The sequence below is a fragment of the Myotis myotis genome, unplaced genomic scaffold, assembly GCF_014108235.1.
Source record: "Myotis myotis isolate mMyoMyo1 unplaced genomic scaffold, mMyoMyo1.p scaffold_m19_p_14, whole genome shotgun sequence".
Taxonomy (NCBI): Eukaryota; Metazoa; Chordata; class Mammalia; order Chiroptera; family Vespertilionidae; genus Myotis; species Myotis myotis.
This window is the reverse complement of record NW_023416318.1, coordinates 20,876,993-20,899,416: the sequence shown is the minus strand read 5'-3', so window position 1 is coordinate 20,899,416 and position 22,424 is coordinate 20,876,993. Positions and strand designations below refer to the sequence as shown.

Genomic DNA, 22,424 nt, shown 5'->3' with positions numbered 1-22,424 from the left:
GATGTTGTGAAAATCTCAAAAGATAAATTTAATTCGGTTTTAAACAAAAGGCCATGTCAAACCTTGAGGACTTGTGCCCCAGTCAAACAAATGCAAGCCTAGAGTTAGGGGGAGAGGCTGGTGCCAACTTACGCAGACACGGCATCCTAGTTTAATAACAGTTAAAGGAGCCAGCACCATGACCAGCAGCAGGCTGAGAAATGCTACACTATCCTCCTCCTCATTATTTTGAGAGGCTAACAACGTGAACCAAATTATACAACATCCTGCGCCCTCGGCTGAGCCTCAGCTCCAGTTGAGAAAGAAACAGAAAGACACAGTTCAGCTAGTCAACTCTTTGGCTAGTAGCCAAGCCGTCTGGAGAGGGGCCCTGCTTAAGTCACATTATTTCTCTCTCATTGAAAAGAACCCGAGAGTGGTAAATGCCACTTTGGCAAAAAGGGGCCAGCTTGACTTCACGATCATTCATTTTTGGAGATAGCTAAATTTAAAAACAACAACATATACACGCCAAGGGAGTAACTAACAGTTTACCAGTCAACTGCAGTATTAAAGAGGGCACAAATGTTGGTGGGCAAAAGACAGGAGGAGAAAAAAAGAAAATTTCCCAGGGATTCCGAAAAAGACAGTGTATAAAACACAAAGGAGAAAGAACAAACTTTAGCCCCTCTCTTAAAAGAGGGGCCAGAGGAGTTCCTGAAAGCATTGGCTAGTAACTTCTTAATAAGGAAAAAAATTCATACATGGGCGAGAGTGGGAATGAGGAATTAATCAATTATGATTCCTCCATTTAGCAAGTCAGAAAGAAAAGCTGGCCGGGTCTTCTCAGAAGCCCCAAACACTCCTATTCCAAAACAAGCCAGCCTTCGCACAAGCACTTGTCTGAATAATGGACTCCCTGCCCTGACCTTGCAATTTACTTTACAATGCATTTATAATCTCACTCAATATATCCCACTCCTGGGTAAATCTCTTTAACAAGATTAGATGATAAGATACCAAAATTAGGTTTTAAACATTTGCCTAATGTGGAGGGAGAAAAAAGGCAGAAAGATTTTGAAAGAAAATGCTGACATTAGTATCACATTATCTGCCTATTTTTGTTTGCCTCCTCTCTTCAAAGGGAAATAAAAAGCATCATTGAGAGTATTTTCATAATTTTTTTTTTACTTGAGTCCTAAACAGATAGGAAAAAAAAAAAAAAACCGATCTGGTTCCAACTACGGTGACCCTCTGTGGCTTTCTCCTTTGCCTCTCTAGGACTCCATGTTATTATCATACATTTAGCCTGACAATCTGAATTGGGTAAGTAAAATAGAGGATTTGTCAGCTGAAGCAAGTCCTTAACACTTTCATCACTCCAAATGCCTTAAAACCATATTTTACCTTATACTATTCTATCGAAACCCAGCACTTGGACCCCTGTGCCATGAATATGGCCACTGATAAACGCCGAGATCTGTATAGCACTACTTCAAGAAGCTCCCCTCTGTATCCTATCAAAAAGGCTTCACTGAGAAAAGCCCATTTCGTTTTGCTGCCCTGAGCTTCCTAAAATTTTGTTTTTAGAGCCAGCGTTGTGATCATGTTAACACTGTGCTGTTACCTTCCCCTCTCTCCCATACATCAGGTCAGAGAAAATGGCATTTTATCTTCTAATGAGCATACAACATACAGTTTTCACTACTGCATTTTAGTATTCCCATCAACTAGATATTCTAGATCACGAGGGCAGCTAGTGTAATCATAATGTCAATGAGAAGGGCTGTTACGATTGAGACTAAAGATTACATGAAAAGAGCTGCTTTGAAACTGGTAATTATTACCAGTCCACTAATAGCAAATGATGCATTACGGCTTCCCCACATAATCTGTATTTCACTCAGCTCATGCCCGTGCACCATATTATATTACAGTGCTCACAGATTCTAAATTCCTAAACTGCAGTCATCAATAAATGTGTTACTTGCCATAATTTGTGAAATTACTTTGTTCATAACATCTTTGATGGTTTAGAAAGACCAGAATTGATTTCCTGCGTGGCAAAATTAGGGCTACATTGATTTATTGACTTGTAAAATGTAATAATATTCTTCATTTACTCTGATGAAAATCAACTTCTCAATTTGAGAGCCTCATTGGGCAATCCTGGGGATTGTTTTGATTTAGAGCAATAAACTGAGACCTGGCCCCACGCACAGGAACTCGGGGCATCAAAACAGTTAAAATGAGCTAAGAGCTCACCTACTGGCTTTTATTTTATTTCTCTTTATTTTATTTCTTTTTATTGTATGGGAAGGAATGACCCCATTTCTAGTTTGTCAGGTGATTAAAAGGTCACATGATCAAAGCCTCAGGATTTAGAAGAACAGGAGAGCTGGCCCCTGGCTCTACTGTACACTAGCTCCTGGCTCTGGGACAGCCTGGGGTTTCCTATCTGTAAAATGAACATAAAAATAGCACCTTAAAGAATTGTGAGGCTCAAATGACAGTTGGATATAAAAGCCCTCTGTAAACTATCAGGTCCAACGTGAATGAACGTAAATGTGAGTCTTCATTACTACCAGGCTTGACGGGCTACCTAGCATGATGACTAACCACATCAAACACCCAGAAGGAAATCCAGGGGAAAGTCGGAATCTAGAATCCAGAATCCAGGTCTTACCCCAGGCCAAGGTGGGGGCCAGGAGAGAGGAAAGCAGGAGGGGGCTGTTTTAAGGACTGTGACTGTGCCCACCAGCAGAGAGGCCACAAGTGCCTAGTGCTCTGAAAGCCTGGCTCAGGCAACTGAGTGGGGTGAGGGTAGCTTGGTGCTAGAGCTTTCTGGAACCCCACCACCCACTTCCACATACCTTGTTCTGGTCACTCCTAAACTGGTCCTGCCAGCATGAGCACCAGCAACCCAGGCACCCTCCCTTTGCAGCAAGCAAGGAAGACGGGGGTCTTCCATATCAGGCTCTTAGTTTCCCATCCCTCAAATCAGACTCCCTGCCCTTGGGAGGATCAAGTGGAAGAGAGAGAGCTAAACAGATTCCAAGGCCAACAGCCCTTGGCTACTCAGCCCCACCCTCCGCTCTGCTGCCCCACTTCCCTTCCTTCCCCTTCCCTCCAAGGTGGCTCTGTTCCCACAGCCAAGTGTGGGGCCCCAAGCACCCACAGCCAAACAAGGAGAGCTCTCCCCACCCAGCACCCAGTCAGCATGTAGGGACTCGAAACCATGAGTCCAACCCTCTAAGCTCTGCAATCTGTGACCTAACCAGGTTTAGGCCCAGCTTGGTGTGTGTGTAGGGGGGGGCGGGGGGGGGGTGCTTTTAACCCCTGCACCACCCAGCCCTCAGGACCCAAGGGCTTGTGAAATTCACATAATAACTCTTTGTTACCTAGGATTACCTAGGAGTTAACAAAAATAAACAACTGGCTTTGAATTTGGTCCCAGGGTGCATGCCATGCCCTGCAGACACCATTCACAGATCTAGTTTACCTCCCATCTGAAAACCAGCCCCCTGTACAGCTTCTACTCCTGCTTCTTGCTCTTCCAGTATTCTCTTCCATGACACTTTCCCTTTCTTTTTTTCTTTCCACAGCAGGCTATTTTTCATTTACTTTCAAAATGAAAATACTTTCCTTAAATAGACGTTAGATATCAAACTTCTTTTTATCTTGAACCTGCTTTTTTGTGTGTCTTGGGTAGAATCAGCCTTCTCCACCTCCCCCCCCCCCCCCCCCCCCCCCCCCCGCCGCCAACTTTTTAGTCATGCATGATTCATACTATTTATTCCTACACAGAGAAGCAAACTGTATTACTTTCTAAAACAGCATCTTTCAAAAAACATTTTTATGAACATACAAATCTAAATTTCATAGGAAGTTCTCCACTATAAAATTTGGCTTGAACAAGTAGTGGTTGGTGGTTGTGGTGGTGATGGTGGTGATGGTGGTGATGGTGATGGTGATGATGGTGGTGGTGGTGGTGGTGGTGGTGGTGGTGGTGGCTATGGTGGTGGTGATGGTGGTGGTGGTGGTGGTGGTATCTTTGAATTTTGGCAACAATGCTGTGCATTTTTCCCTAAAACTAGGAAAAAAACAAGTAGAAATTACATATGTATGCACATATATAATGCACCACGTATATATAAAAATACACCATGTTTAAATACACATGTAAATGCATATGTAACATGCATGAGAATAACTCTGGAGTAACTCTAAACTGACTCCCTTTGGTTCCGGCCTCTGCTAAAAATGTATGCCATGGAATAATTCAATCTTAAATGAGGCCATGGGAGCGAATATCCAGCAATAAAATGGGCTCTGACCACACAGACTGTTTTCAGTCACCAGCCATGGAGCCAGACAGGACCCTGGGGAGGAGACCCACAGGGACGCGCTGCTGTCAGCTCCGCGCCCTCAGTACGGAAGGAAAGAGAAAAGGGGAGGGAAAAACTGAGTGGAGTGAGAGGGGGACTGGGTGCCAAGTGAGTAATGGAATAATACATGTGCGGATGCCAATCTATTTTGGAAGTAACTCCTTTCAGTGCTTAAAACGTAAGGGTAATTTCCAGAAACTCTCATCTCTACACACATGGACATTTGTAGAAGAAATAATGCTCAACTTACAAATACCCTGCGGGCCATATTCTGCACTCATCCCGGGCGTGGGGATTAGAGCTCCGTGTGCAGAACGAGGGGAGGAGAGGCCCCTCCAGTGCAGAAGTTTATCTGTGAAAGAAACCCAGAGTCAAGCACGGAAGCTATGAACAACGTGCATCGAAAACCACAGAATATCACATTTCCACCCCAATAAAATAGATGAGCATCATTGCAACAGCCTTGCAGACAGTTAGCAGGACCAACACCTGTATCCAAAAACAGTGAAAAGTTATTTCCCACAGTTTGGTTTAATTTTGGTCTTTTTGACAAAAGGAAAGAGGTTTCTGAGGTTCTTCGTTATTTTTTCTTTTTCTTTTTGTATTGGGGGTGGTTCTTTCATTTATTTATTTGTTGGTTATTGCTTGATGATAGTTTTGTAATAAGATGTATATAAATAGCAAGGGAAAATTGGTAATGTGTGGGTAGGCTGGTAAAATAGGGGATTTATCTGCAAGGCTGGTTTGCGTGCGTACATTTACTTTACAGACAAGCCCAAGGAAAAAAACAATATGCTGATAGGAAATGAGTGGGTTTGTGAATCATTCCTTCTAGACAGTCCCACTCTGCCTTCCCTGTCCCAATGCCCATCGTCCCATGCTGTGTTTATGACAGCACCTTGGCTGATAGGGAAACCTTAGGCACTTCAGGACTTAGTTGAGCCACACTCCGGAACTTCTATCAGTGGAGTACCCCATACCGACACAAGATAGTGGAGAATTAAGATCAGACTTTTGGGATTAAAATAACTTCGGTGAGTTCTCACCATGAGCATAAGGAACCCTCCCATTAAACGACGGGGAGAGAACCAACATTCCAATGTAGTGGCACCCAGAAAAAGTGACCCACCTTCTCCATTCCACTGCACTTTGTCGCACTCTGGCGAGGAAAAAATGACTTCTCACACTAATAAACATAAATCTAGCAGTAAATCAAGCATTTCTAGCAGTGAACTTTTTGTGAGAAAGGAAATATTTGGTTTGTGCAACCTGGGGATTATATGGTTTATGTGGGAAGTTCCTAGCTTTTCCAAGGCCACCTTGAGCTAACCAAGCATGCAGAGGTCAACCTTGAGGCAGGGTGGAGGACAAATGGAGCAGGAGATGCTCAATGTGTTCTAGAGGTTTGCAGTGTGTGATGATTGGGGGAGGCAGGAGAGAAGAAAAAACAGACTTTGATGGTGAGTAAACAGAGTATGTTTTCCATTAGCTTAATATTAAGAGCACTTAAAAGTGTTGTTATACTCTAGGACAGCAGGTCTCCAGTGTAAAATACATCCTGTTCTCCTTACCATAGATCGTATTACCAAGAACAGCCAGGGCAGTCGGCACAAGGTTTCCTTTCATGAGGACCCGGTGGGTAACAATGGCATGGGGCTCATGGAAGCTCTTCCCCGAACGGCACAAATCTGTTGCTACCAGGACTGCAAAGGGAGGCTGCTGGGGAGCCTCCACCCAGCCCAAGACCAGCTATAGAGGCACGTCCTCCTCTCTGACCCCAAACAAAGTAAACACCACAGAATGAACCAGCTAAAGTAGGAAGCCTGGACTCAGAAAAGAAGTATGTCTTCATCTGACCACTTATGTTAAATGAATTGAGAGTATGGGGTAGAATTACCTACAGATTTAGTCATAAGCATTTTTCAACGAGAAATCTGAGAATTCATTGTTGCACTTGGTATAAAAGTGGAACCAGGTACTTGGACCCTGTAAGGAAATTAGACAGGCAGAGTCTAATTTCAAATTCCCTGCCACTCACTCTGGGAAGAGACCCCTGGGTGCCTCAAATGGCCTCCAGCAAGAAATGGGACAACTGTTAACCGGATCCAGGCCTGGCCACCTGCATGTGTCCCTGGTTGGCAAACCTGTCCACAAACCTGGTGGCCCTGAGTACGCTGAGCTTCAAGGAAGCAGCCTGGCCCAGTTCTCCACAGCACCAGGCCATGTGGCACCATGAGGGCTCATCCAGGGGAGTGCTGAGTTTCTGGTACCATGGTTTGGTTTGTTTTTTTGTTCTTGTTTGTTTGTTTTTTTAATCTTTATTGTTGAAAGTATTAAATATGTCCCCTTCCCCACCCCCCATCGGTTTTGCTTTTTTTGAGTTGTGAAAAAACTAAGAGTTCATCAAATCTATGCCTTTTTTAAAAAATCCTCACCCAATGATATATTTCTTTATTGATTTTTAGAGAGAGAGGAAGAGAGAGGGAAAGAGAGAGAGAGAGAAACATCAGTGTGAGAGAGAAACATCAATGGGTTGCCTCCCATACACAGGCTGACCAGGAATAGAACCTGCAAACTTTTGGTGCATGGGACGATGTTCCAACCACTGAGCGACCCTGCCAGGACTCTATGCCTTCATTTTACAGATGGGGAAACTAAAGCCTTAAGAAATTAAATGACTGGCCCGCAGCTATATTGATGGTTAGACACAACGTGAGGATCAGAATTAGCCTTCCGACTCCACGTCCAGTGCTCTCTCCTGGGATATCCATCACCGCCTCCCCTCCGCCGGTCTTGCCCTGGTCTTCACTGACCAAGAAGCGCCGTGAGGAGGACTCTCCTCCTCCTGACCCAATAGGAGAAACAAACTCCTTTAACCTCTTGGGGGAGAGTCCAGCCCAGAGGTGTCGAGTGGGCCTTTCAAAAGGTCCAAGTGAACTGACTTGGTTTCAAAATTGGAAAATAGCACCTGATCTGCTTCCTGCAACTCTTGGCTTGCCCCACTGTTTTCACCCTCTGCCTCTGTTCCCCTGCAGAATTCGCCAGCTGAAGAGGAACAAACCATTCCTACCGCCTGGCAAGCCATCGACATTGTCCTTATAAGACAGGCTCATCCTTGAGCTTCTCTTCCTCCAGGAAGAGTGTCAAAGCAAAGGCGGTGCGGACCCCAGCTGACTGCACCGCTCCCGCTGGACACGCCCGCAGCACTCTCCTTGTAAGTAGAATCGACATTCCCACAGGGACTGCAAATGCTAAACTGTTAATAGCTTCCCTAGGGTTCAACTTCTTGCTATGATGCTTTCAATTGTTTCATCACAGTTTAGGCAAAGCAAAGTCTCACATTAGAACATATATTTTAATGCTTCTACGCATCAGACTCAACGTGCAGCTCTGCCTTCCCAGACCACCCCTGGTCGAAGGCCTCTTCGCCCACCTGCACTTTCATTCTCCCCAGGGAGAGATGGGCTCGGGTGACTGGCTGGGAAGTGGGTGGTGCAGCTGTGCTCTCTTTATGTCCTTGGTGGTACTCTTAGGGCAGAGGTTCTCACAGCGAAAGCCCAGGCCCAGTATCAGCATCGCCTGGAATTTGTTGGAAATGCACATCCTCAGGCCCCACTCAAACCTACCCAATCAGAAACGGGGTGCAGGGTCAGGGGGCAGCCATCTGCATACAACAAACCCTCCAGGCGATTCAGCTGCACAATCCAGTTTAACAAGTGCCACCTTCAGGTAGGGGAGGAACGAGGCTGGAAGTGCTGATGTTCACCTGGCAGAGATCCCTAGTCTGTGAGGCTGTCCTCCCTTCTAGCTGGGAACCTCCTCGTTTAGGACTGGGATAGTCGGAAGTAGAGCAAGCCTGGGAGATCCCTAAGGCTCTCTGCATGTGGAATCCAAGACCCTCCTCTCCCTCACTGACCAGGACAGGAAACAGGCCCTGCCTCTCCAGCAAGTAGGAAAACTCTTTGCGTAAGACAACATCCAAACCAGTTCATGTCAGGCAGGTGGTGTCCTCACTGCCCCCATAAAAGCTGGCTGACATGTTGGGGATGCAGCTGTGGCACACTGTATGGCTGGAGCTAGAACTGGACTCCTGCTTCCCTTTCTGGACACTCAAACGTGACACATGGCCCTTTTCTGAATCAACCTTTTAAGTGCCTCGATTCCTCTGGTGAAAGGTGTTTTAACCTGTTCTGTTTCATAAAGGTCTCTCCAGACCCACCACCTCCACGGGGGGCCTCAGCTATGCCTTATGCATTGTTACACTGCAATGTTTCCTTATGTCTGAATTTTTTAAAAAAAGAACCTTATTTTTCAGGTTTCATTAAAAATATGCAACAAATTGGCAAGGATTTTGATTTAATGTGACACCTTGGTCCTTCTACATGTCTATACACAGTAAGTACCAACTTTTGATGCACTGTAAACCCGGTTGGATGTTCCCGGAACTTAAGGTCACTAAATCAAGTTTTCAGTTTCATCGAGAACATCTCAAAGATCTCTTTACTATAGACATACTATTTCTTTCTGACACTAATGTAGGTGTGTAGTACATCCACATTATTGTCTACTAATTCACAAGGGATACTGCTGATCTACAAATGTGCCCAAACCGCTACACACAAAGCATCATTTCCAATACACAGTGACTGCCCTGGGCGCCCAACTTCTATCAGGAATTAAAACCCCAGGCCTATCTAGGACTATAGATGTTTGCTGTTCATTAAAATGTATATGTGTGACCCTGACCAGTGTGGCTCAGTTGTTTGGTATTGCCCTGTGCACCAAGAGGCTGCTGGTTTGATTCCCGGTCAGGGCACATGCCTGGGTTGAGGGTTTGGTCCCCAGTAGGGAGTGTGCAGGAGGAAGCCCATCAATGTTGCACTCTAACATTGATGTTTCTCTCTTCTCCCTTCCTCTCTCTCTCTCTAAAAAGAAAAATCAATAAACTATTCTTTTTAAAAATGCATATGTATGCATATATTTTTTTTCTCAAACATATATTTTTAGATAACATCCCTGTTTTTCCAATGAGACAGGGCACAAAAGAAGTCAAGCTGTCCCCAAGAGGAATGGCCACCTTCTGAAACTGTGACCTACTTACCACGTTGGGTATTCAAGAAGAGAAAGGATGAAAACCCACCATGATAGGGAGGGATCTCTATATTGGTGACAGGCCAAAATAAAGGACCCTTACGGCCCCTTCCAGCTCCAAGATTCTCAAGTCTCCTCCCCACCCAGCCAGCAACCAACTTGTAGACTACACTTAAAATGCATCCAGGAAGTTTGTAAAGTTCCCTGAAAGAACCAATTCCAGTTTGTTCAATATTACTGGATCCAAGTCACACAAAAAACAGTAGTGCAGCTAGTCTGAGCTAGAGGCAAATCCACGGAACGTCCTTCAAGTTCTGTTTACGATAACAGATACGATAGATATCAGCTCCCCTCTCTCAGATTCTGTGACTTCTCAGAGTCTTATAGAACGAACGTGAGCTATGCCTATACCTTGAGTCATGTCGATCTAAACTGAAATGTGCCAGCTTTACCACTGCTAATAGACTTAATTAACCTTCCAATATTGTCTAAATCACTTTCCCTTTTGTTCTAGAAATGAACATTTCCATGAGCTTTTTCCCATCACTGCTTTTTGACCAGCTAAGGGTTTGCCAAATTGTGGTGCTCTTTAAAAAAGTATATCGTGTACAAATGAAAGCAAGGGAGAGTTCTAGATACACCACACTGCAGTTTCTTTGCTGAAACTTGGTCACGGTTCTTACATTCCTTGATATTTCATTAGCCACTTGAATTATCATCAATCACTCATTTAAAAACTCATTTTCTTTTTTGACCAATTCTATCCTCAGAGCCCTGATTATCTAAACAGCACGTTACTAACTTCACCTTGGAAGAGTTCTCACCCTATGTATTCACTCTATGAGGGGGGAGCTGGAGAGATGACATCTTTCATGCCCCTTTATCTGTAAAAATGCAAAAAATGCACGCCACCAATCTGTCAGGCCTAAACAAAATTTTCTGCAATCTGTGTCTTTAACATAAGCAAAGCATATAATTCCAAAAAAAAAAGAGCTTGCTTTTCTGAAGAATAACTAAGCCAGAGACAATGTGTTCCATCTTTGTGTTGAAATGCAGATTTCCCACTAAAAGGCAAATCCTTCATTTCAAAAGGTTGAATAGGATGGTACTTAAAAAAAGAATTCCAGCTGGTTAAATTTAGGGTGTTGAAAAAAGTTCACTCCAATAATATTCTTTGGCTCTGGGCCCAAAGTATTTTTGCTTGATAGTGAATTAGATAAATTTTTATTACACATTACGCTTTTGCCTTAGAATGATGGAACTTATTGAGGAGACTGGAAGGGCAGCTGCATTAAAAAGACAAATTGTCTTAGGACAGTTTTTTGGTTTTTTTTGGCTTAGTTTAACTGTGTGCTTCACTAAGCAAAATGTATGTACCCAAGACACATTTCATTCATTCATTCATTCTTTCATACATACATTCAACAACTATTTACCAAGTGCCTAAAAAGCCCAAAAAGTAAGCTAGCCTCTGGTTAGCACAAAGAAAACTCAGACCCAGACTCCAGGAGCCTTCATCTATAGTAGAGAAGAGAAGGCCAGGACAGAACTGGTTCTATTCCAGTGTAGGCAGTGTGTCATCAGAGACACACGGATAAACTGCTAAGGAAATTCAAAGGGAGAAAAATGGCCTCCATTTGGAAGAGAGACAGTGGAGTTAGGGAAGAAGTAACTTAGGAGCCAGGCCTGGAGAGCCAAGAGGAAGGACTTTCTAGACAAAAGAAAACACAGGTATGGATGCCCAGAGAGAAGCTGAGCCCAAAGTGTGTGCAAAGCAAGTGGGGCCCAGGGGGTATAGTGACATTTGAATCAAACTATGGTGCATTGACTCATTCGGTTGACAACAGAGGATATGGTCACCTAGATGGCCCTCCGAGGACTTCTGTGGAGTCTTCAGCTTTCCCAAGTTCCTGTGTCCAAACACCGTGCTTTCTTAGGGACACAGGCATGTGAAGCTCGGTGCAAGTTCATCTGCCCTCCTTTGTTTCCCTTTCTTGACTTTCTTCCCCTGATGAATGGTGGGTGGTCTTCCAAGGCAGACTCCACTGTGTTCTCGCCCCCAAGTCAGACCAACAAGTGTTGATAGCCACATTCTTTGCAATCCTGCCTCCCCAGCTTAAATAACCTATTTCAGATGTATCATTGCCGGTTTAAGATGGGCTTGTACTTGTTGACACATTTTCAACAAATGACTGTACAAGAAATGTGGGGATTTTCCTATACTGCTTTGTCCCTCCAAAATCTCCCTCTTCCTTCTCTCTCCTCTTCTCCACAGGGAGTGGGGCCACCTGACTTCTGCTGAGTCCTTATTTGAGGATTGTATTTGTGTATGGTGAGGCGTGCATGCGTGTGTGTGTGTGTGTGTGTGTGTGCTTGTGTCTGTGTGTGTACAGGCTTGCCTCTTCCTGTGGTAATTTTCAGGTTATTTGGGGGATTTGGAAACTACCTTCTAAAGATGCCCTTGCCCAGTGCATTCCTCTGTGAGCCCCACAGACCCTCTCTTCAGATTATTTTCTTCCTTTAGGATGTGAGGGACTCGTTCTTCGGAGAGACTGTTGGAACGAAGTCAGAAATCTAGGTTCTTCGGGCCCAACTCTGCCACTCACCAGCTGTACGTGACCTTGAGTAAGTCTCTTCCCCTTTCTGGCTCTAAGCTTTCTCATCCTTAAAAAGAGAAGACTGGCTGATGTGTATGACTTCCCCTTCCTGTTCCCCACACCAGCTGCAGTCTCCTTGAGAGAAGATTTAGGGCGGGAGACTTGGATGCAGTTAAGGGACCTACTACGGGCCTTGCCAGAAGCCAGCCTGGATGGGCTTGTACCCTTTGTGACTTGCAGGGACCAGGAGGAATCTACAGACCTGTGTGGGCTGGGTTCTGCCCCAGGTTCATTCTTAGATTTAGTGTAAACCTCTGGGGCACAGTCTTGCAAAGCTCACCTGTCTCAGCGTCAAAGAGGAAACCTAAGTGGGTCCTGAGCCAAAGAGGCTGAAAGTCAGAGAGAACCAGGAAGAAAGTTCCCACAAACTCAGGCTAAATGTCAAGGGAAAAGGTCTCTGCTGTATGTGCCAGAAGGCTAGTGGCGAAGCTCGGCCGCATGCCAGAGCCTCACACCCACTGCTCACGAGGGCACAAGCAGGACTCTAGAAAAATCCAGGGTTCTCACCCGGCCACCTCACACCAGGGAGGCAAGGTCCCAGCGTTCTGTGGTCCCTGCCCTCGACCAACGCAAAAGGTTCCTGGAAAGCCATGGGTAGGATGGGTTTCTGTAAAGTGAATCCCATTTGCTCACCGACATAATTTCAGAGACGTTTCATCACCCTTCCAGGCTCATCAAAAATTGGCAGGGCTTCTAAGATCTTACCTTTGAAGAGCTTCCTCCTCCACCCCCTCCCCAACCTCTCTGTCAAGTAGTTAATGATCTGTAAACAAACACTTTAAATTCAGTGGGGGAGCTCACCATTTAAAGAAACCCTGTGGCGAAACCTTTTGAAAAGTTAACAATCTTTCTGTAATGTGAAAAATCACCCTCTAATTGATCAGTTTCCATTGGTGAGATTTGTGTGTGCTGGGCTTTCTTAAGGTGGGGCTCACCTGCAACCCCTTTGTGGTTAGAAGAGGAGGTGAGGGATGAAAGAAGCTGCCCTGGGTGCATTTTCTCACCCCAACTGTCCAGCCTCACACAGATGTTCAAAGACTCCACTCACAGCTCTCTACCCGACCTGAGAAATGAAGAGAAGGGTGGAAAATCATAGTCCTAGGCACCTGGGAAGCTTGGAAAACCACTCGAGCTTCTGATTTAAGTGTTATGAGATGCCTTTCGAGTTTGGGCTGTCAAGACGGATCCCATGGGACTGACCATTTGCTTAGCAAACGTTTAGTTCTGATAACACCAGCCAGGGCAGTGAAGGACTTGTCTATCAAAGCCAACAGAACGTGCAACTCCCAAATTCCTCTGAAGAGGCCACCCTGAGCCTTGTTATCGGTGTCACCTCACAGCAAATGTAATGTATGCCTCTCTATCACCATTTTCATCCGTCTCGAGAAAATACCACAATAAGCTCCAGGAAGCCAAGCTTAGTGCGTACACAAAGACCCTTGATGTTTTCGGGTGTTCTTGGTGGAGGAGGACATGGGCTGGGTGGGGATACGGGTGCTGCTAGGGGGACCAGGATGGGGAGGCATGGTTGGAAGATGGGAGCAGGCCCAGGAGCGCTGCCACCCTGCAGGCTAGAGTTTCCTGCTCTTTTCTCCCAGGAATGGCCTGAGCAAACCCTTCCATGGAAAAAGGCCCAGAAGAGCGGGCAGCCCCGGGAAGGCTGTGTTAGGCCTCCACGTCTGGCCCTTCTTAAGGAAGTCTGCCCTGGCATCTGTGGAGGCTTCATCTGCTTCTGAGAGCCTTTCCCTCACATCTGGCCCCACAGCCATCCTCTGGGGTAAGGTCAGGTGTTACCCTTACCTCCCCAGCCAGGAAAATGGAAGATCTCAGGGTCGTCCTACAGGGGTCCTGAGGGCACGGCGGGCACTCAGAGAGTCCTGCCCACCTGCTTTGCCCCTCGTCACCACTCACCTCAGGTCCCCCTGGAGGTGGGTCAGGGCAAACTGTGCTGCCCAGGCACTAGTCTTACAGACACTCACTTGCCTTCCTGGGACTATAACAGTGATGGCGAACCTTTTGAGCTCAGCGTGTCAGCATTTTGAAAAACCCTAACTTAACTCTGGTGCCGTGTCACATATAGAAATTTTTTGATATTTGCAACCATAGGAAAACAAAGACTTATATTTTTTATATTTATTTTATATATTTAAATGCCATTTAACAAAGAAAAATCAACCAAAAAAATGAGTTCGCGTGTCACCTCTGACACACGTGTCATAGGTTCGCCATCACTGGACTATAACGTGGTGTGTGTGTGTGTGTGTGTGTGTGTGTGTTTGGGGAAGTGGGAAGGCACACTCTACCGGCCTAACGTTCTGTGACGGACCAGCTTGGCCAAGAGATTCTCAGAACTAGAACTGGACATTTTCCAGAATGAAAACCTATTATGTCCTATGGCTAACACAGAGCTGCTCAGAAATTATGAGAACTAATTTAAGGCTTCAAAGCTCTACACACTTTTAAAAAAATGGTCTAGCAGGTCAGGCTCTGACTTTTCTTCAGGAACAAAACTAGGCTGCCCTCTCGCCTGAGGTGAGACTGAATCGCGGAGGGTTCTGGTGCTGGGAGGCCAGGCCTTGTCCCAAGGTAGCAAGTCCTTCTTTCAGAAAACAGGCCTCTGCCCGCCCACACGCTCCTGCTTCTGCCCTCCCCCCACCCTTCTCCTCAGCCCTCAGCGCGCGCGCACAGACACACACACACACACACACACACACACCCCAACACAGCAGCCCTGCTCGGGCCTCAGCCCTAACCTCTCAGACACAGTCCCACAGAACAAAGGCGAGGCAGACATAGCCTATTTATTCAAGGCCTATTTTCTTGGCTTCATAGTTATTTTCCTGGCTTTTTACCCAATTTCAAATCCTTCATTTATACCACTTACCAACCTGGAAAGAATTTCCTGAATAAAAAAGAAATGCCCACATGCATAATCCGTAATCACTCAAGAGGCCCCAATCCAGCCACAGAATGGGTGCTGCTGGCTGTTCTCGGGTTTACTAATTCTGTTGATTCAATGGGGGTGACACCCAAAGCTATCAGACACCCTCTCCCCCCAAATCTCCTCAAACCAAGAGCGCACCATCTCAGCTCCTATCTGCACACTAGACAGGTCCCCTGGGAGCTCAGCTCATGGAGGCCTGGCCCCTCTGTGCAATGGGTACATAATACCTCTTTTCCTTCTCCACAGGCAATAAGGGGGGGGGGGAAGGAACCCCACACTACAGAGGAGACCCCAGGATCATTTTTCATTTTGAATACCCCTAAGATTCAATGAGATTCTTCAATCAAGATCTCTTACGTCTACCAGGAACAGGAGACACTCCACTCTCCCTAACAAGCCCCTCGGGCTGAAATCTTTTTGCTTCCAGAACCTCAACTTTCGACTGCTGGGTAGAAAGCCCCGTCTGTCACCGGCCCACAGATCTCCGCCGCCTTCGCGCTCAAACCCTGTCAGGCAGTGGGGAGTGTGGACAGCAGGACTGACACCGTTTCAAAGAGGCCGACCAGGCAAGAACCGTCCTGTACGCCTGCCCCGGCTCTAATGCAATAAAATGTCTTTTATCAGCCTAACTCAAGGCAAAGAGTCAAGGGTCTGTCACCATTTTAAAGAGGCTTATTACATGGCCACAAAAATTTGCCTCAGGCTGCAACCTGGCATGTAAGGTATCAGCGTGGGACAGGTTCTTTTGATTTTATTTTATTTTCTTACAAAATCAGAAAATGAAACGCTTCTGTCCCTCCCTTCCACCAACCGTTTTTTGATTTATGGAGAGGAGGAAAGAAATCTGAAGTTGACAGGTTGGGACAACTCCACTCGGCTTTCTTACTCAAAAGCTGCTTTTGTTAAACCATACTTTGCATTTATGGCCTGCGGCTCTTGGCTGACACGAGGGCGGCTTCTCCAGTGAGGAGCAGGCTGTGGACTTCCCCGGGAGGAGGCCCCACTGAGATTACGGGGGCACTGAAGCTCAGGGGGGCAGGGGCACGAAGGCCCCTGGCTAGACAATGGATAGGACAGCAAGGATACGCCGCTCTCTGTCCCCCGCTCTCCACTACGTTTGGGTCCAGGGCTCCCGGTATCATCATGTATCCCACCAGCACTGGCCCCCAGCTGAAGTCCACGCCTTCTGAGAACCAAGATTGTCCTGTCTACTTCTCATCGCCCAGCACCCCTCTAGGCAAAGAAAAGCCATCAGTAAATACTGAGAAATCGAGGCTGCTGGGTGGACTCTCCTTCCTGTGGGAGGCTGTTTGTTCTAAATGACACGGCTGGCCAGAAGGAGCGGCCAGGGAGCCGGCTGTGGCCAGGGGAACCTTCCCTTCCTGAAGCCATGAGGGCTCTTCAGTAGATGATTCACTCACCAAGGAGTCTCCGGGTCAGCCTTGACCCAAGGCATGATTACAGCCCCTTGAAGGTGGCTGCCGGCCCATCGGTTCACTGTACAATTTTGGCACTCTGTAACTGTATATTTACTCAATGGCTGTTATGGACAATCAGGTTAACAATTCACTTCCCAAATTACTAGATGTCAAATTTCCTCACGTCTTCTGATGAATTGGTCCCAATTACCTACCTAGTCCGGGTCCCTTTCCTCTCCTCTCTCAAATTTTTTTTAGTAAACCCTACCACACACACACTTCCCTCTCTTCTTACCCCCTACGGCACCCCTATTTTTGTGCCCCAGAAGAATAGCATGAAGTCCTTCCATTATGATAATCCTGTTCATAACCCATAGTTTTGCTACACTAAAAAGGCTTTAAAATGAGGCTAGGAAGCTGTCCATGGAAGGGTCAGTAAAAGCTGGCTGGCTGATTTCACCTGCCTCCCTGCCTCAGACGCAGAACATCTGAGCCACCCACACCTCATCACCCGAGCTGCACCAGATCCTGGCACAGCCAGCGGGGCCCCCGAGGAGAAGGAATGCAGAGCCCTGGTGTGTTCTGCGAGGCCGGAGCTCCCCAGACCAGTGGCTGGCAAGGGCCCAGGGATGTGAAACCACATGGGCTTAGGAGACAACTCCGCTCGGGACATGCTAGAGGGAGTGAAGAGAGAGACACATGCACCCTGAAAACAAAAATGGGAGAGGGATCCCCGGAAAAGCAACAGCAGCCAGAACCCAGGGCCTCCTGTCTGTCTCCCCAGGGCCCTTCGCACCTCGGCTCTGTGGTTTTAACACACTACACCTCACCCACCACAAGTGGACAACCTGCTGTCAAGGGTCAAAGCAATTTCTGCTCCCCAACAGGGCAGTGTGGTCAGCTGGCCCGGGCCACCCCAGCCTGGAACTGAAGCCACCCAGGCCACAAGCTACAGGGCCTGGCGGGAGACCCATGCAAGACAAGGGTCCCTGAGCACAGCTGTTGGAGGAGAGAGGACGAAGGTGACAGGGTTGCCCCAGCCTGCTCCTGGCCAAGAGTGACTGCGGCTGAGACAGTGTTTCTTCTCCAAGCTAATGGGTTGTGATTTTTTAAGTCTTTTCTTTCTTTCTTTCTTTCTTTCTTTCTTTCTTTCTTTCTTTCTTTCTTTCTTTCTTTCTTTCTTTCTTTCCTTCCTTCCTTCCTTCCTTCCTTCCTTCCTTCCTTCCTTCCTTCCTTCCTTCCTTCCTTCCTTCCTTCTTTCTTTCTTTCTTTCTATGTTCCACCCCCGTACACCTCTCTCTCTCCCAGCACACACACTTCGCTACGAGGCTCTAGTATTTTAAAAGGTGCTGGTTTGTTTGGTGTGTTCTTTCCCCACAGGTAAGATTAGTTTCCTAACAGACTCCCAACGCACTTTTCTGTTATGGTAGGAAGTGAATTGGGAAAAGCCTGGCCAGACAGCCAGCGCCACAGAAAATTCCCGAACTCATGAAATCCATCTAGATCAGTGGTTCTCAACCTTCCTAATGCCGTGACCCTTTAATACAGTGCTTCATGCTGTGGTGACCCCCAACCATAAAATTATTTTCGTTGCTACTTCATAACTGTAATTTTGCTACTGTTATGAATCATAATGTAAATATCTGATATGCAGGATGTATTTTCCTTGTTACAAATTGAACATAATTAAAGTATAGTGATTAATCACAAAAACAATATGTAATTATATATGTGTTTTCCAATGGTCTTAGGCGACCCCTGTGAAAGGGTCGTTCGACCCCCAAAGGGGTCGCGACCCACAGGTTGAGAACCACTGATCTAGATCGAGAGAATGTCTCCTGAACCTCTAGTGTCCATTCTAACCTTGGTGTCAAAAGAATGCAAATGGACTAATGTTTTCCAGCTTGGCTGCACTTTCAACTCAAACATCCCTGCTCATCAGGGTGGGAACAGACTGGTGCTGGGGGGATTTCTATATTAGAACATTGGGACTGTTCTACCTGGAGTTTAGTTTGGTTGGCATTTCTGTGTTGTTTATTCAGGTTGTGGTTCCTTTCCTCCATAGGAAAAAAAAAAAGTGGAGCTGTATTTGTTTCCTGATCGTGGACAGAAGGAGGGTGTGCAGTGGAGGAGGTGTGTGGGGAGCAGGCAGAGAGATGGAGTGGGGCCGAGAATATCCGGAATTGGAGGAAAGTGAGAAATGGAGCTGTTTCTTGGCTTCCAAACAGTTGTAATTTCTACCGCCACTGCTTAGATCCTGGGCACCAGGCACGGAGAGTGGGAAAAGGGACATGTGACAACTTTGCAACAACTCGGGATTTGGCATTTAAATCCACAGGAAATAAGAAAAATAGAGGGACTTCTTATTTATAGATTTGCAGATGAATTGAATGAGATAACCAAAATGCACTTCTCGTGCATCTGAGGAGCAATTCCATTTTCAGACTTGGAAAGTTTCCCATAACTGAGCATCACCCACCCCGCTGCACGCTGCGTCCCAAGGTTAAGGTCGGCATCCTGAAAACCGGGCAGAAGGCTGCTGCTTTGGGGGTAGCACGAGAATTCTCCTTGGAAGGACAAGTTGGTACCACACTACACTCAACTGGGTTCAGTTCATCTGATTACACAGTGCCTTGCTTTCTAGAATATGTAATCATCTCTTTCTGATGACATTTTAAATGTCCAACTAGACAAATAATTGCAGCAATAATTGATAGCAGAGTCAAGCAGGAAGATCACTGATTGGCAGAGTCCCCGCCGAAACAAATCTTCCTTTCAAACGTTACAGGAACGATGCTTAAATCTAACTTTTGCTGATAAATGCTCAAAATCTGATTTACTGATAAAGGCACTGCAAGAAGACCTGCACTTCAGCCTGTGATTACTTTGTGAGCTGCTCGAGAAGAATCAGGCAGCGTGATTTATATTATCTCACTTCCCATGAATAATTGCTTGGGTAGGGTGGGTAGTTTGGGGAGGATCAACACGGGCAAGAGAAGCGTGGCTCCTGATGCTGCACGGCCCCAACGATGCTGGGCAACCATCAAGTTTGCAGCCCTTTCCCCTCCAATATGCACCCCTGCTGGAGAAATGTTGGGGGGTGGAGTGGGGGGACACACAGAATGGAAGACGCACAAGTGATCAGCTCCGCTCAGGCCTTTGAAAACTGGTTTAAATCAATGCCTCAAATCAGGACTCAAATTCCCCAGCCCATGTTCAGAGAGCCCTGAACATGGTCGGGGGGCCTGGGCTCCAACGAAACCCAAGCAATCTCAGGCAGGTCCCGGGAAATGGCTTCTATCTGCTTCAGCTCCCAGCCTGTTTCTCCATCTGAGGTAGAACCCAAATCGATGGTCTCTATCATGTGTTTTGATGGCAAGATTCAAGTTGTTACAGTGTGGGGAGCTGCTTTCAACAACTCGGGCCCTGTGGAACGCTCTATGGTCAGAAATAACTCACGGAGGATGCTTGTCTCCGGGAATCATCAAATGAACGAGCTGGCGTATTAGCAGACACAGATTACAGTAAGGAAACTGACCAGCAGCAAAGCAAGAAATCAGAGATGGGGGTCTCAGCATTTGCCGGAAGCGCTAGCATGAGGCTATTCTTTCATTCTCCCACTATTTTCTTATTGTTCTTTCTCCATTTCTTTCTTTTTGGGGGGTGTTGAGGGGTGTGCTTCCCTGCCCCCCTCCCCATAGAATCTGAACCATTACAGGTGAGTCCTTTCATAGCTTCTGTTAAAAATCAGAAGCTTGTTAGATGTAATGATTATCTGCGCCGTGACACTTACCACGTGCGAGGGGGCTTGTCAAACAGCTTTCCTCTAATTTAGAGCTCGTCCGGTAATTAGAAAGCCCTCAGATATTCTGCAAATGCAGGTCACTATCGACAGCTCGTGCTTTTGATGCTTTGCCTGTGACAGTTGTTGGGCTGCCCTTCTAGGAGCTGGCAGCATTGTCCAAACTCTGACAGCGTCAGAGAATGCAGTCACCATGGCCGCCTCGCGGGGAGTTCCACGCAAGGTGACTGTCCGCACAGTCTGTTCCTCCATCGCCAGCAAGCCTGATGAAACCTGCACTCACATTCAGCTAAAAATAGCTCTCATTTCAATCCTCTCTCCCTTCTCTCTCCCCCTTTTGCTTCTCCTTCTCACCTCTCTCTTCTCCCTTCTTCCCATTATCTTGCTAGCATCTCCCTTCTCTCACCTTCCTTCCCCTTACACCTCACCCCCACCCCGCCCAGTCATGGGGGTCCTCGACTATTGAAATGGTCATGTTCACCAGAGAGGGAAGTAGGTCTCACAGATGAACCAGGTTGCTTTTTATTGAAACAGCAGTGATTGTGGAACAGAAACTCTCCCCCCTGCTTTAAAAAAATATTTCCTATTTTGTGTGCAGGTCAGCAGCTGCACCTGGTGAGGTGGAGGTCAAGTCTACGCCTCCAGCCATGCTCACAAGCTTTTCTCTTAAGGGAAGGCGGGCCTGAAAGGGGGAGAAGAGGAGGAGGGAGGAAGGAAAGGTTAACGACTCAAGCAAAAATGGATACAGGGCTGACGTTGTCCATCCTCATCACCATTCCAATGTAAGACCTTAAAATTATAAGAATTCTTACTTAGGAACAGCTTATTATGAGGAAGGGGACAGTGGTGATGCATCCATGACCATATGCTTTAACTTGTGTTTATTTCACCAAGTTCATCCAAACTTCATCAAGTTCAAGCCAAAAAGAAATCTTCTGTGGCACCTGACTTGGCCAAAACAGAGACCAGTATTTAAATCAAAACAGGAAATAGAAACATTATTTGCGCACACACACACACACACACACACACACACACACCCCACCACCACCACCACCAACAAGGCACAGCCCTGGAAGAACCAGGTGTCCCTTGCCACCACAGTCCCCAAGTTAACTCATCTCACCAGACCAAATCCCAAGTCTTACCTAAGCAGGCCCATTTCTTCCTTGAGGTCCCTGTAAACAAACACAGGAGACCGCGGGTAATGGGAGCCTGGCCTGGCAGTTGCTGGCTTATGAAAAGCAACGTGGGCTGGTGGAATACTATGCAGCAGTAAAACAGAAGGATCTATATTACCCTTTGCGACAGCATGGATGGACCAGGAGATTATTATGCTAAGTGAAACAAGCCAGTCAGAGAAAGACAAATGATCTCACTTATATGTGGAATCTAATGAACAAAATAAACTGATGAACAGAATAGAGCCATGGATGCATGGAACAGACTGACAGATCTTAGATGGGAAGGGGTGGCAGGATGGGAATACATTAATCAAAGAACATATATACACAGCCCATGGACACGGACAATAGTGTGGTGAAGGCCTGGGGTGAGGTGGGGGCTGGGTGGATGGAGGCAAAGGGTGGGAAAATGGGGGAAATCTGTAATACTGTTCACAATAAATAAATAAATAAATAAATAAATAAATAAATAATAAAATGCAATTGGCTGGGATGGGGGTGAGATGCCATGTGCTAGAATTCCCCCAAACCCAGATTAGCTAAAGTCACCGCGACTGGGCTAATGTGGGGGAGCAAGGTGACCCCCGCAAGAATCCCAAGGACAGCATCCTCAACAGGGGGCCGCTAACCCCGGGGGGGAGGGGGGCCATGCCTCCACCACATCCTGCTGCTGGCGGCTTGGTCATCAGCCTCCAGACATCAGTCCCAGGGGAGCCCTCAATGCTTTTAAGCTAACTGAGGGAAAAAACACCCAGGATTGTTTAGATCCTGCCTGTGAGGAAAAAATAAGAAAAAAACCAAGATCCAGAAAATAATGTGAATAGTGGCAAAAAAACAACCAACTCATTTCTAGAGAAAAACCCTCCATCCAACGTCACAAACTGCCGAATATTAGAATATTCCTCGGAAGCTGTCCCAGCAACCTAGATATGAGAAACTCCACTTGCTATTCTGAGTTGAG

General features: G+C 46.5%; 1 protein-coding gene and 1 long non-coding RNA gene across 8 annotated transcripts in view; both read right to left on the bottom strand.

Annotated features, from left to right (window-relative positions):
• Positions 1-22,424, bottom strand: part of BCL11A (BAF chromatin remodeling complex subunit BCL11A) — a 100,611-nt gene that overhangs the window by 11,378 nt on the left and 66,809 nt on the right. For 5 of the 7 annotated variants that reach the window (XM_036334477.1, XM_036334478.1, XM_036334481.1 and 2 more), the window contains one exon: positions 4,618-4,719. The exons of the other annotated variants lie outside the window; for them this stretch is intronic. In XM_036334477.1, the coding sequence (XP_036190370.1) occupies positions 4,618-4,719 (102 nt within the window). The remainder of the gene's footprint in view (positions 1-4,617; positions 4,720-22,424) is intronic. 7 annotated transcript variants of the gene reach the window in all.
• On the bottom strand, positions 20,735-21,620 carry LOC118668976. Its single transcript, XR_004971829.1, has 3 exons — positions 21,428-21,620; positions 21,092-21,227; positions 20,735-20,961 (listed from the first exon to the last, which is right to left on the bottom strand). It is a non-coding gene; the product is annotated as an uncharacterized LOC118668976 (long non-coding RNA).